General features: G+C 40.8%; 1 protein-coding gene across 1 annotated transcript in view; it reads left to right on the forward strand.

Annotated features, from left to right (window-relative positions):
- VPS13A (vacuolar protein sorting 13 homolog A) overlaps nucleotides 1–15626 on the forward strand; it is a 286528-nt gene that overhangs the window by 145085 nt on the left and 125817 nt on the right. The window contains exons 38-40 of the mRNA XM_065406641.1: nucleotides 1804–2024; nucleotides 2273–2505; nucleotides 10742–10834. Coding sequence (XP_065262713.1) covers nucleotides 1804–2024; nucleotides 2273–2505; nucleotides 10742–10834 — 547 coding nt within the window. The remainder of the gene's footprint in view (nucleotides 1–1803; nucleotides 2025–2272; nucleotides 2506–10741; nucleotides 10835–15626) is intronic.

The following is a 15626-nucleotide window of genomic DNA, read 5'->3' on the forward strand; positions in this document are numbered from 1 at the left end:
ATATTGGTGGGATAATACTAATAGTATTTTCAAGTTGGAAAAAATGTCGTCTTTTACAAGACAATAGATAAGATATACGGAGAGAATTGTGCCTATAAATGTCAGTAGGAAATTTTTTTTTTCAGTGCAGCAATAAAATATATATATAGATATAGATATTACTTAAGTGAACATTAAAATGCAGCTGAAAGAGGACATACTCAGTAATTCATCTGCAGGTTTCATCATGGTTTCTCTGGTGTCTTGTTTATTATATTTTTAGATACTATTAAAAGGATTTGAAACGTGAAACACTACATTTAAAATTGTCACTGTGAAACCCCTTAAGATTTGTACATTAGCACAGTTTTAATATTGATCACTAGCACAGTTTTAATATTTCAAGTGTTATCTTGATGTGTGAGTGTTTACCTTTTCAAGTAATTGGTCTGTTAGGCATCCATCACTATAGCATGAATACTGTGCCTAACATTGTATGAAGGTGTGTTAATGAACAGTAACACATACACCTCTACCTCGATATAACGCTATCCTCGGGAGCCAAAAAATCTTACCGCGTTATAGGTGAAACCGTGTTGTATCAAACTTGCTTTGATCCGCTGGAGCGCGCAGCCCCGCCACCGCCCACCCTCTCCCCCCGGAGCGCTGCTTTACCACGTTATATCCAAATTCGTGTTATATCGGGTCGCGTTATATCGGGGTAGAGGTGTACTATTATGTTTTATTAGTTGGTAGCATTCATAACATTAGTGTCAATTTAGTTTACAACCTACACAATCTTATGTAATACATAACATAGAACTTTGATTTTTTTTAATACTCTTAGATTTTATGAACTATTCATATTTACAAAAAATATAGTATTAAAGTCATGGGAGAACATAAAAACATTGAACTTTGTCATATTCTGAATGCTATATTAACAAATTCACAAAGCCACTGTTCTGGAATTAAGTGGCCATCAAGGATATCTATGTTTTTTTGCGGTTGCCATCAAGGATATCTATGTTCTTTAGCCTCTAGCAACAAGGAGGCTGAGTTAACTATTCTGTTTATTTCATGTTTCACCTCTGTAACTTTCTTCTATCTTTTTTGAATGGTAAAGTGAGGTCCTACTCAGAAAGCTGCAAATGGCACCTGGTGCTCAATGTTATATTTTAGTTATAAATTGAGAACCTTTAGGCTATAAGTATAAAGTTGAATTTTTCTATCTGTTGTTCCTACAGAGCAGAGTTTTCCTTTTCATGCATCATCAGCATTAATAAAGATCATTTGGAACAAATTTTACTCTTTTACACCAGTGCAGCACCAATATCTTCAAAATATGCCCACAATGGCATCTGTGTGTATCCATTGCTACCTAGGGATTTGAATAGATATAACTAATTAGAACTTAGATAGTTCTGCTAATGTATCAGAAAGACTGGACTCCAGCACACTCTTAGTTTGTTGCCTTTTCATTGCCAACAAGAACACAGCAGTAAAAACTTAGTCACCTAAGCCAGTATTTATGATTGACTGTCCAAGAAGAGCAGATCTGCTGAGTAAGAAAGTGCAGTTTCTTAAAGTTGCTTTTTAGAGTTGTGTGTTATTTGAACATCATTTTTTGGTTAATGCTTATATTGGTGGGTTTTCTAATTTTTTTAAAAAGTGGTTCTTTTTTTAAAAAAAAGGAACTTCTGCTAATGTCATATTCTAGACAGAATGAGAACTCTCCTTGAGTATGAGAATGAATTGTTCATATTAGAGGCCTGGTCTGCTTTTGAAAGTGTCTTATTGTACACTGTCTTAATTGTCTTTCAGAATGGTGGAAATGAAACATGGATCTGAAAAGAAGGACATGGTGGATGTAAGCTACAAGCAGGGGAGAGATGGCACTGTTCTGGACACAATTGTTCAAGACATATATCTCTGTGCGAGCATGGAATTTCTACTTACTGTTGCAGATATATTCTTAAAGGCTAGTGCAGAAAGTGCTGCTGCACAGAGGAATATCAAGCAAACTTTAGCTGTAAAGGAGCAAGGTTGGTAACCTTTTTTTATATATAAGTTTCTAACTTTAGCATAGAACCATAATGCTAAGTTTAGGCTGCTTCCCGGTTTGGCTCCCATGTCTTAAAAAGTCTCCCTTCTTCAGTGTGTTAAACAACTCCGTCTTACTATTCAATTCCAGTCTAACAACTTATTTTTCTGCTAGATATCAGTATAGTTATAGTAATTTCTTGGTGTGTTCAAACAATAGGTTTAACTTAAATGGTTTGTTTTTTTTCAGCATCTATGCAACCGGTATCTTCAATGGAAATGAACATTATTGTTAAAAATCCAGAGATTGTGTTTGTGGCTGATTTAACAAGAAGTGATGCTCCTGCATTGGTGGTCACAACGCAGTGTGAGATCTTTATTAAGAACAGCCCTCAAATGTATAAAATGACAGCTGCTGTTAAAGATATACAAATGAAAGCCTGCCCCTTTCTTGCAGAAAAGAGAAAAGGGAACATCACTACAGTGAGTTTTCCTTTTAAATATAATCTGAGTATCTGCAAATTACAATATAATTGGTGTTGTAAATCCTTTTCTTTGGCTAATATATATAAAATAACTAATCTGAGTTTGTGGATTTAATGTTTAAAATGTTGTTGAAAAATTATTCTTGAGTGAATAGCCATCTGGCAGTCTCTGGCTATGCTACAGCATTTTATACTGTTAGTATGTTTGTTTTCTCTGAGTTAGTGGAGGGATCACAAACCCTCTGGGTTAGTTTTAAATGTTTTTCAGAAGTACAGCTGCTAGTGTTTACTGCTAAGCTTTTTTTTTTTTTTTTTTTTTTTTTTTTTTTTTTGAGAATGGCTGTTCTTTGTTCTTCTACAGCGTTCGTGATTGTATGATTCCAATTTGTGGCTTTTGGGGTTTTTTCATAACTAAAAATTGTGAGTCTAAGGGAAGAAAATGTTATAGTTCCGATATAATCTAAGCATATAGATAACATGTTTCTGGGAATGCACTATTAACACTGTCTCAGCTTTCAAGGCTTTTTGATTAATTTAGAACATTTTTGGTGTGTGAATTTTTCTGAGATGACACAGTGTGAGAAAAAGGGACGTCAGTCTCCAGTTTTTTTCCAATGAGAATATAGACTGCCAGTGGTACAATTTAAATATCTTCTTTGTGTTAAGATCCACAGATGTTTTACAATGGCACTTCGGCCTGCTTGCAGCTTGGGGACAGAACCAGGCCTGTCAGTGATTGGGAGCAGGGGAATGTTCTCCCCCTGAAGATCCGTTCATTTTTTTTCTTCCTCTGCAGAAGTTAGTGGCTCAGCCAGCCCTCCCAACTGCAGAGCTTTTCTGAGGGAAATTCCAAATTTTGTATCAAATGTTTAAATTAATATTTAGGCTCAATAATGTATGTCTAATTCCCAGGCAGGTGGCATGCTGCATTTGCCTTTTGGGGAGGTATTTGCAGTGGTTCCACTCCCTCTTTGAGGTATTTGCAGTAGCTGGTACCGTTTCAAGTTTCAGGGAGTGAGCGAAGACAAGAAAAGCCAGAGACAAAAGGAGAGGCCTGTGTCTCCTGCTTCCCGCTCTCCCTGTAGATTGTCTTGTGGAGGAGCTAGACTGGGTCTGTAGGCAGAGTGCAGTTTCCTTCACAGTCCAAAGGGCAGCATACCAGATTGGGGGGAGGGGTCATGCCTGAGTCCCTGTGGCCCACATAATCAGTGATGCCTCCAGCTCAGCTGCCACCTCCACTTCCCCACAGGTCCCAGATTGAGAGCACTGGATACAGCATGGACACTGCCAGCTCCAGAGAGTGTTGTAAGAAGCCTTCGGGCCCAGCTTCCTCCTCCTACCGCCACCTATATGGCTTGGTCTACACTGGGGGGGGATCGATCTAAGATACTCAACTTCAGCTACGAGAATAGCGTAGCTGAAGTCGACATATCTTAGATCGACTTAGAATCACTTACTTCGCGTCCCCAGTCGACTCTGCTTCTGCCTCTCGCCGTGGTGGAGTTCGGGAATCGATGGCAGAGTGATCTATCCGCGTCTAGTGTAGACGCGGATAAATCGATCCCCAATAGATCGATCACTACCCGCCGATCCGATGGGTAGTGTAGACGTACCCTATAATAGCCTCCTCAAGAATCCCTACTCATATCCTGGACTGAGACCTTCAGGAGAAACACAGAACTGTCTGGTCCATATACATCCCATGCAGTAGAGGGGGTGTTGCTTCTTGGGAACCCATCCTTGAGCCTCAGGCTTCTACCTTCCTTGAGAGAGCCAAAAGGGGCCTCTGTGTGGGAGGAGAGACAAATAAACCCAACCTCCTTCAGTATGTCTACATTGCAAAATAAAACCCCATAGCAGCAAGTCTGATCCCATGTCTGTAGACTCCAGTTTGCTGGTCTCGTGCTGTGGCACTAAAAATAGAATTGTAGACTCCCGCTTAGGCTGGATCTATGGATCTGAATCCTGGCAAGGGGGTGGGTCTCACAGTCTGAGCTCCAGCCCTAGTTGAAACATCTACAAATTTATTTTAGCACCATAGCATGAGTCTGAGTCTGTAGACCTGGGGTCTAAGTCTCACAGCTGCATTTGTGTGTGTGTGTGCAGTTTAGACATATCTTTTGAGAACAAGGGAAATAGCTAGCCATTTGAAATATTTTGGAGCAATCTCTGAGCCCAATTTCACTTCCTGATGAAGCAAGATTCTTCTTTGAGTGGTTGCAGATGTGTGTTCCACTCAGGTGCATGCTCGCCCAATGCACCGAAGTCGAAGCAGTAACTGTTGGGGTGGCGCTTGTGCCCTCTAGCGCTTCCCTTGGCTATATAAAGGCTATGCTACCCCTGAACTGCTTCAGTTCCACTTGCATCTTGAGTCAGAGCATTCAGTATGGTGTCTCACCTTGCGCTCTTTATCACAGTGTTTGTGCGTTTTTTTCTGTAAGTAGGTAAGTTTAGTAATACCTTAGGGTTTAGTTTAGATTAGTGTAGTTAGTAACATTTTAGCCCAAGCTGATGCATTTTCTGGGTTTTAAACATTGAACCGTCATGTAAGGTTGCTAGCCCTACTAGTGACGCCCCACATCTGAAGTTTATTGTGCCTTGGAGAAGGGCATATTAAGGAAAGGTGCTCCATCTGTAAGTTATTTAAGAGAAGGTGACGAGGAACTTGTGTTTGAAAACGCACCTTATGGAGACGGGGCCTGCTTAGGGACCACCAGAGATTCAGACTCTCCAGAGAGTGCCTGAGCCGATACAGATGGGAACTTCACATCCGATCTCCTTTCCTTCTCCCAGAAGGAAGAGGGATCGTTCCCCTTCCCACAAAACAGACTGGGGCTGCTCCAGGGTTTAAAGCGATTCCTCCTCCCTGTTTAACAGGAGTGCAGACTGGCACTGAGAGTCTTCCAGTATGTGGGATAGAACTGGCATGTTCTGCTATCTAATACCGATGCCTCATCAATGAGACTCCATACTGTCAACTCTGATACTGCCCCGGGGGTTTCTGTTTAGTCTGGTACCAAAAACTGTGGTCTCCAAATCATCGATGAATCAGGTACCAGTATATTTGTTGTGGCGAGTCAGGAACAGACAGGCATTTACTCAAGAACACTAGACAATGGTGGCTTTGTCTTCTGTATCCTTCGCACCTCTTGGCTTGATGGCTGACTTGTCCACACCACCTCAGACCCAGGGCCCTGGGGTACAGTCAGCTTGCTGATTGGTATTGGAGGACTGCCAGTGCAAATGCTGTCTTTGGTACTAACAACAATTCCAACGGAGTCTACATCTTCAGTTCTAATGCCTGCTTTGGTACAGAGTATGAGTATGATGCCTTTACTGGTTCTCAAAGTGTCTTCGACTGTACCGTCGTCAGATCTAATAAGGCCAGCATGTTGGACTGTAGATGGTGCAGGTTGTTTATTGGCTTCACCTGGAGTGGCTCCTCCATTACCGCCAGACTACTTGGAAGGGTCTTCAGGTTCAAGTGTAGAAATGTCTCCTTCACCTTCACGGTACTGTTCTTGGAAATTGTCAGGACCCGGGCATCAGCATCCGTGATGGGATTATTACGGCTCCTGTAATAGGGATGAATCTCCCTGGCTTAGCTCCTACTGGCCACCAATGCTATGCCTGTGTGCAGAGTAGCCTCTTTGAAATCCCTGGGATTATTTAGTAAGGTCTCAATCATCTGCTCATTCTAGGGCTAGATTAACTGTTCCTCCGGTGGTCTCTCTGCCTGGGTCACCTGTGCTATAGCCACAGGTCAAGGGGGTTCCCTCTAACCAGGTACAACTTGATCCTGTGGTACAGTCAAATGTATTACCATAAGAGAGTCCAGTAGTTCTGCTTCCCTCTTCTTCCTCTTCATCAGATGATCCTATACTGCCTGTGTTCTCTTCTACAGTACCAGAGGATTTAAAATCATATCAGGACCTTTTGAGACAAACAGCATTGTCATTGGGTGTTCAGGCTGGGTGTGTTCAGGAGGACACCCCTAAGTTAGTGATGTTCTTCAATTCTCAGTTACTGGGAGACTTGCTTTTCCTCTAAATGAAGCAATATTGGAGCCTGAAAAATCCGCGTGCAATACCCCCAGCATCTATAACACCCAGAGCTAAACATAGCAACAAGAGTTATGTTTCCATGCAAGGTTTTGGGTGTTCTTTCTCGCATAACCTCACAGTACATAAGAACATACGAATGGCCATACTGGGTCAGACCAAAGGTCCATCTAGCCCAGTATCCTGTCTTTCAATGGTGGCCAATGCCAGGTGCCCCAGAGGAAATGAACAGAACAGGTAATCATCAAGTTCCCTGAGTCTGACTGCAGCAAATGAGAGACCAACAGACCATAAAGGATACTGTTTGTCATTTTTTTTTTTTGATTTTTGAGAAAACTGACAAGACTTTACATGTTTTAGGGACTTCCGAGTTACTGTATAGTCATTGGGGTTTACACTGAGGCCACAGAGTGTCACTTTGAGGGTCACAACAACACGAGCAATATCGCACTCAGTGATACTTTTGCCCTCATCCTATCCTGCTAGGCAGAAAGACTTTCCCAGAAGAGGACATAAATCACAGAGGAGATCATCTTCTGGGTCTAGTTTTAGTCAACCATACTTTTATAATGAGAGCAATGTACCAGTTGTGAATGTTTCAACCTTGGTTCCTCAGTTTGGGAACAGGCTGTCTCAATTCTACAGTGCTTGGGGAAGCAATAACTACAGACAGATGGGTGCTGAGCACTGTGGGATCGGGTTATGCAATAGTTCTGTCTATCCCATTCCTCTCCAACCTGAGCCTTTTCAGGGACCCTTCTCATGAGCCGCTGCTTCTTCAGCACGTCCAGACTTTGTGTGCTCTGGGAGCTATGCAGGAGGTTCTTCCTTTTCTTCAGGGAAAGGAATTCTACTCCGGTACTTCCTGATCCCCAAGTCCAAGGAAGGGTGAGACCTATCTTCAATCTGCCTGGTTTCAATAAATACATCAAGTATTTGAGATTCCACATGGTTACCCTCGCTTACTATTCTTCCTCCATTGAATCACAATGTCTGATTTGTTGCTCTCAATCTTCAGGATGCCTAGTTCCCTGTGCCAATTTTCCCAGGCCACAGAAAGTTCCTGAGATTCATTGTCGCCTGCCAACACTATCAGTACATGGTTCTCCCATTTGTCCCATCATCAGCCCCAGGCATATTTACCAAATGCATGATGGTGGTAACTGCTTACCTCAGAAGGAAGGGAATTCATGTCTTCTCATACCTAAAGTATGGCTAGTGAGAGGTAGATCCGAGGGACAAATCCTCAGTTGTGTCCAGTTCACACTGAACCTCTTCGATCAACTGTGGTTGATTTTGAACAAAGCAATGTCGAGTTGACTACAGCTCAAAAAATCAAGCTCATTGGAGCCTTACTACACTTCATGAATTTGAGGCCCTTTCTCTCATATGAGCGATTCCAGGCAATTTATTGCCTTTGTCTGGATCTGCAGTCTCATCCTTTGACCGTGGTCCATGCGTACCTGACATTACTAGGACGTATGGCCACATGCACTTATATGGTTCAGCATGTGAGATTGGGTCTTCATCCTTTTCAGTCATGACTGAAGCTGGTCTATCACCTAAGCTGCCAGTCATTGGACAGGCTTGTCTTAGTGCCTCTAGAGATACTGGATTCTCTTCAGGGGTAAGCAAAATGGAACAATGTTGCCAGGGTGTTCCCTTTGCGTGTCCTCTGACAACCAGAAATATAATCACTGTTGCCTCCATAATAGGTTGGGGAGCACGTTTAGGAACATTAAAGGTTTAGGGTTTGTGCTTGGAATGGGAATTGTTGTTCTGTATCAATGTCTGACATTTACAATGCATGGGACTGTGCCTTCTGATCAAGAGCGCAATGGTTCACATACTCACCAAGGATACCACCATAACATATTATGTGAACAAGCAAGGACCAGCCCACTCCAGCGAGCTTTGTCAGGAAACAAAGTTTTGGGACTTCTGTGTCAAGGAAGACATAATACCCACAGCGGCACACTTACCAACTCTCAAAACCAGTTGGCTGATCATCTCAGCAGGACTTTCTCTGACAACCACGAGTGGTTTCTAAAGAGCTGTGGGGTAAAGTCCATGTTCAGGAATTGTGCATTCCATAGGTTGACCTTTTTGCAACAAAGCATAACTAGTGCTGTCAATTTTGTTTCTGAGCAGGACTTAGTTTAGGGTCTCTAGCTGATGCCTTCCATCTGAACTAGGGAACAGACCTGATGGATGCCTTTCCTCCATCCCTCTTGCTTCTCAGGTTATCCTCAAACTTGAAGTTGGATCATGCCAGACTGATATTTATTGTGCCAGGTTGGCCAGGATTATATTGGTTCTCCGACCTTCTCAGTCTGTCTGTTTGACCTCCCAGATCCTACTCTCCTTCCTCACCTGCTGACTCAGTACCATGGCCAGGTTGTTCATCCAGTACTTCACGCTGTGGATGGTATGTTGTTTGATTAGGAAGAACAACAATGCATGGAAGCAGTACATAGGATCCTGCTTAATAGTAGAAAGCCATCTACTTATTTGGCTAAATGGAAACATTTTCCAGTTTGGTCAATATCAAAGGGAGCTCAACTCATGTCAGCTCATGTTCAGGACATTGTGGGCTACCTGTTACATTTGAAGTCCTCTGGTATGGCTTTTAACTCATTGAGATTTCACTTGGCAGCGGTCTCAGTTGTTTCATCATCCAATCCAAGAAAAATCAATTTTCCTAAACTCCATGGTAGTGAGATTTCTAAAAGGTATTATCCACCTCTTTCCACCTGTGAAGGAAATGATCCTGTTTAGGGACCTAAATACTGTGCTGGCTGCCCTCATGGGTCCTCCGTTTGATCTGGTGGCAACCTGCTCATTGTTTCTCTATTCCCAAAAAACAGCTTTTCTTATGGCTATAATGTCCACAAGAAGTGTCAGCAAATTACAAGCCATAATGGCAGAATTTCCATTTATTCAGTTATTCAAAGACAGTGTCCTTAAGACTACATTCAAAGATTTTGTCCAAGGTGGTTTCACAATTTCACCTTAATCAAGTTATTTACTTGCCTTTATTCTTTCCTAAGCTGCACTGAAATGCGGGTGATCAGCATATCCATACATTAGATCGTAGGCGGTGCTTGACATTCTATCTCGAAAGGACTAAACCATTTCGTTCATCACCTTGACTTTTTGTCCACTGTGCAGATCCGATGAAAGATCAGCTGCTTTCTGCACAGACTATTTCCAGGTAGATAACTTCCTGTATTACCACAGCGTATGGAGTAGCTCAAACTATGCCCTGGCGGACATTATAGGTTCATTCAACAAGAGTCCAAGGGACATTGATCATATTTGTCAACAATGTTTCAGTGTTAGATATTTGTAGGGCTGCTACATGGTCTTCAGTGCATACTTTAACCAAAGATTATGCTATTACTGCAGCATAGGTCACATGCAAACTTTGGGGAGGCAGTTATGCAGTCATTGTTTAAGTAGACTCTGAACTCTACTGCCTGCCGGAACTGCTTATGAGTCACCTGAGTGGAATACATGTCTTCAACCACGCAAAGAAGAAAAAAATTACTTACCTGTATTGTCACTGTTGTTCTTCAAGATGTGGGTGCAGACCTGTCCTCCATGCTGCCCTTATATAGCCATGGGAGGGGCTACATGGGCCAGAGGGCACAAGCACTGTCCCAGCGGGTGCTACCAAGCCAAGTTCTCTGGCTTCAGTGCACTGGTTGTGCACACACCTGGGCGGTCTGCAACCATGTCTTAAAGATGGTAAGTAACCATTTTTTATGGGGACAAACTTCCAAAGGAGAAATAAATGAATAATCACATCAGCTCTGAAGGACCATTGTAATGGCTCTGTGGATCTTACTACTCAAAGAATGGACATTTTCTGGTAAGAATGGGTACTTTTTCCCTATCATTCACTTTTGATATTGAGCGAGCAACAGTCTATTATGGCTGAAATATTGTTTGCTCCATTCGCTTTTGTTTCTGTTCTCTCATATCAGAAGGGATGCTAATATTAAGAGTCAAGTTTTTCATTTTAAAGAACCAACAGAATTATCACTAGTAACTCTTTCCCTTAAATCTTCCTAATGGCATATTAGAGGAGATATTTTTCTAGCTAAGCATGTATTTTTACTCCAGTTACTATATATTTTTAGAGTTGACCATGAATTCTTTCTTCTTCAGGTATTGCAGCCTTGTGATTTCTTCTTCAAAATGGTGCAGTCAGGTACTAATCCACAAATGGCTGACCTATCAATTAAATCCTTAACAATAAAGGTAAGTTGAAATGTAGTTTTTGTGTCCTGTCTTCCTCCTTCTCCTCCTCCCCCACTGGCTTTTAAAGTTATTGGTTTTGTTTTAAAATTTTGATGTAACTAAAATTAACACAGTCTAAACACATTTCGTAGTCTTGCATCTCCTGTTGCTTACTATATTGAAACAAAAGAAGAAAAAGCCTTTCACATGTACTGCAGTCATGTCACCTCATTTTTATATGGTGACTCATATGATAGGGTGATTTTTGTCCAAACCTATTTCCACAAGGTATAGTTGCTTGTGAAAAGAAAGATTTAGCCATGCCACCAAGTTATTAGAAATTACATTTTTTCCTGCTCTTGTTTTAACTGTGCTACGGTCATGCCCCACTCAGATTTGGTTCCTGTGTATGTATTTTAGAGAGCCACGTTGATCACCTGTGCATCAGTGGGAGAATTTTCTGGGTTGACAAGTGGTGTGCTGCAGTTGTGTTAATTTTTCAATGGTTCAGTAACATTGTGGAATGGAATCACTTGATGTAACCTCAGTTATGCAAATAATCCTACAATCACCATTGCATAATACATTGGTCACTGTTTAGGTGGCTTGTCTGGTTTGCTTTCTGCATTCCATCCCCATTTTCATACACTTTGGAAACATGTGCACAGAGGACTTCTGGTTTGGGCAGCATGATGGTTGTAAACTGTGTTAAAATAAATAACAAGAAATATTCTAGATAATGTCTCAGAATTTCAGCAATCAATAGTGGATCTGTTCACATCCAGAAAAAATGCCACAGCAAAGCTCTTTTTCATATGGGAAGTAAACCAAAGGACACTTGGAATGAATGATCTTACACTAATGTTGGCCAAACCGAGTACATTTATCTCCCTCATCATGCAACTGCTACATCTGAGAAGCAAAAGATAAGTGAGAGGAAACAGTAATCACAGTTGTCAGATGGTGAAGGCAGCCATGATTCTCCAACTTAGTGAAACTCACACAGTGCCTATCACATTATCCATTAAAAGGTTGGAGCTCTTGTAACAGGAAGCACTACTTGAGCCTGATTACTGAAAGGGGAGTGTTAACAAAAAGGGGGATACTCCAGGTTGGGCGATGTACTTCTTTCCTCACTCCAACCATTCTCACCCTCAGTCCATGCTAAAAAAAATTCAAGACTTCTGTTAGAGCAGTGGTTACCAAACTTTGTTGCTTCATGAACCACCTTCTTAAAAAAATGACTTTTGAGGTACCATCTGCAAATTTATCCTTTTTGTACGCATTTGTTTTAGGCCTTACTAGGCTTAAGTATTTCTGGACTCAAATGCCTAAGGAAGCCTAAAATGTTAGATTATAACATCTATTTTAATCATCTGAGGTTTTGAGACAGTGAATCAAAAAGCACAATGAAGAAGTGATGACAATTTGTCTTCGTGTAGATTATAAGAAAAAATATGTTAAATGACTTCTTGATATATTTTGGTATGTCATGGAAGCAAATCAGTGGCATAACTTTTTAATTTATCAAATTTCAGTTCAGAGTTCCTGCTAATTCTTATCAGGAATATAGTTGAACACAAGCCAAACTTCACTATGCTTACCTTTTTACAAAATGTAAATGAAGAAAATACAAAACATTTTGAGTAGCTCCGAGACAATTTTAAGGGTATTCTTGCTTCATAGAACATAGTTGCTTTATGTCAGGTAAGATGTTGGGGAGCTTCAACTGAAGATCCAGTCCTACACTGAGATGCATCCTTTACTTGTTTTTAATGGCCACCAGAGCAAAAAAATTAATCTCGCAGAGCTACATAGTGCTGAAGGACATCAAAAATTCCAAATCTCTGTCCAGTATCAGGCTAAACTCCTTTTTTCTTTTCATCCAAAAGTCTCTGAGCTGCATTTTATTGAGTTTGAGTCCACCATCACATGACAGTTCAATCAGCTTTTACTTTTCATTTGACAGGGTGCCTTGTATTGAAAATGAATCCCTGATCTAATTCTCATTTGTTACACTGTCAGGAAAATATTCATTAAACTTGGTAACCAAATTAAGGCAGTGTTCTCTTATGGTCAGTAGTGAGATCATGATGAATTTTCAAGTAATTTTCAGTGAGGAAACTTTCCAAAGCTGGGAGTCATTGGCAGCTTCTCTTCTTCTTTTCATGCCGTCTTTTCTTTATCATTGCTCTTGATTTGTTGTGAACATTTAAAAAGTATAATTTTCATTCTCTGTAAGCTGGCATTCAGTTTGACACACAAAACAAGTCAGCTCAATAGGCTAGTCTTGACAGCTATAATTCATCCGAAAGCAATCAGCACATTCAAAACTAAAATAATTGAGGAAAATGTGTGCCTCTGAATGGAGTTCAGAGAGACAAGTCAGCACCTTCCCATGCATTAGCACTTCCCATTTCATTGCACATAACAAAAGCAAACGTGAGTTCAGTGCTCATGGTTGAATAAAAATGACCACCTTTACAGTAGGATCCTGAACAACTTTCTGATTAACAGGGATGTTTTGGCAACTAGTGCCTTGCAGTGAATATTTCAGTGAGTAAATTTAGCATTGGACACCACTTATTTAATTTTTGTCAAAACACTGCCAAATTTTAGTCACTTCTCATGCTCCATCAGAGCACACACTTGACACTGTTTTCTCACTCCACACCATTTCCTGCAATAAACTCAGTTTAAAAATTTATTCTGCTGTTGTACATCTTGACAAATCTTCTCAAAACAAGAATTATTCTTTAACTTTAAAGAATTATTCTTTGGATAAATGTAAAGTAATGCACATTGGAAAAAATAACCCCAACTATACATACAATATGATGGGGGCTAATTTAGCTACAACAAGTCAGGAAAAAGATCTTGGAGTCATCGTGGATAGTTCTCTGAAGATGTCCGCGCAGTGTGCAGAGGCGGTCAAAAAAGCAAACAGGATGTTAGGGATCATTAAAAAGGGGATAGAGAATAAGACTGAGAATATATTATTGCCCTTATATAAATCGATGGTACGCCCACATCTCGAATACTGCGTACAGATGTGGTCTCCTCATCTTAAAAAAAGATATACTGGCACTAGAAAAGGTTCAGAAAAGGGCAACTAAAATGATTAGTGGTTTGGAACGGGTCCCATATGAGGAGAGATTAAAGAGGCTAGGACTCTTCAGCTTGGAAAAGAGGAAACTAAGGGGGGATATGATAGAGGTATATAAAATCATGAGTGATGTGGAGAAAGTGGATAAGGAAAAGTTATTTACTTATTCCCATAATACAAGAACTAGGGGTCACCAAATGAAATTAATAGGCAGCAGGTTTAAAACAAATACAAGGAAGTTCTTCTTCACGCAGCGCACAGTCAACTTGTGGAACTCCTTACCTGAGGAGGTTGTGAAGGCTAGGACTATAACAGTGTTTAAAAGAGAACTGGATAAATTCATGGTGGTTAAGTCCATTAATGGCTATTAGCCAGGATGGGTAAGGAATGGTGTCCCTAGCCTCTGTTTGTCAGAGGGTGGAGATGGATGGCAGGAGAGAGATCACTTGATCATTGCCTGTTGGTCCACTCCCTCTGGGGCACCTGGCATTGGCCACTGTCGGTAGACAGGATACTGGGCTAGATGGACCTTTGGTCTGACCCAGTACGGCCGTTCTTATGTTCTTAACTGTAATTTCTGAATCAAACCATGTAAGAAACTGAGCAAAATTAGTGATATTGCTCCTTGCATCTAATTTCAATTAAAATAATTTATTTTGTTTACACATTCTATGAACTTTTGCTTTAGTTGAAAAGCCATCTCTTGAATTCTTCCTGATATTGTTTGTTTATCAAACAATAGTATATCAGGCTGTTTTGCAGCTTTGTCCTCTGGAATTGATAAGTGTCTTTTGCTGCAGGTACACAAGCGTGTCACCAATAGTATGAAGTTTCCCATTTTGAGCAATCCTCAGATTTACCTGATATGATGCTATCAGGGCCTTTACATTAATATTGCATAGAGAGGTAATTTGTTTTGTTTCTTGAGCTGTCTTTCAAACCTTTAAAAAACAAAACAAAAAAACCAAAAACCCACGATATTTGTCTTCTAAAGAGCTGTGCTTTCTATTGAGGTAACATTGAGTAGGGAAGGTTTAATTGAATATTGGATAACAGATGATAGCAAATGATGCACTAAGCCCATGGCTCACTTTTTTCAGCATTCAAAGTAAATCCAAATGATAGGTACTTAGGATCATACTTTTTAACAATGTTATATTTTCATTGCTTTGTAGCAGGAAGCCAACAAGCAGTGCCTGAAATTTCTTCATTTTTTTCAGTCAGGTTTTGATTCATACCACTGCCTATTTCATCAACAGACCTTTGTGTTTCAGTATAATTTCTTTTAAAACCACTGCTAGTTATTCACTTATCCATAGTTGAGGATCACATATATTCCCAAATACATAACTTTCACTACCACATGGACTAACATAAGTGATGCCAAAGCATTCAGACGAGAGAGTCTCAGGCGGATGGGATTTTAAAACTTGTGATGAACTAAAGCTTGGGCTATGTCCCTGGAATATGTGTGTGTGTGTGCCTATTAAGGTGATCTGGCTGGTTGGGGATATGCTTAAGGAAATTAGAAGAGAAAGGAGTCGGGGTGGGGGTGGGAGTTAGAGGACATGAGGTTTAGACTGAGGGGTAGGGGCTGTGGCTGGAGTGCTGGGGGCTCTGGTGGTGTGAGTGGGTGGATGTCAAAGGACAGTGTTGGCTCAGAGTGGGGGATAGAGAGATGGGGTAAATCATCACTGGAAGTAAGGG

The sequence above is a fragment of the Emys orbicularis genome, chromosome 6, assembly GCF_028017835.1.
Source record: "Emys orbicularis isolate rEmyOrb1 chromosome 6, rEmyOrb1.hap1, whole genome shotgun sequence".
In the NCBI taxonomy this organism is placed as follows: Eukaryota; Metazoa; Chordata; order Testudines; family Emydidae; genus Emys; species Emys orbicularis.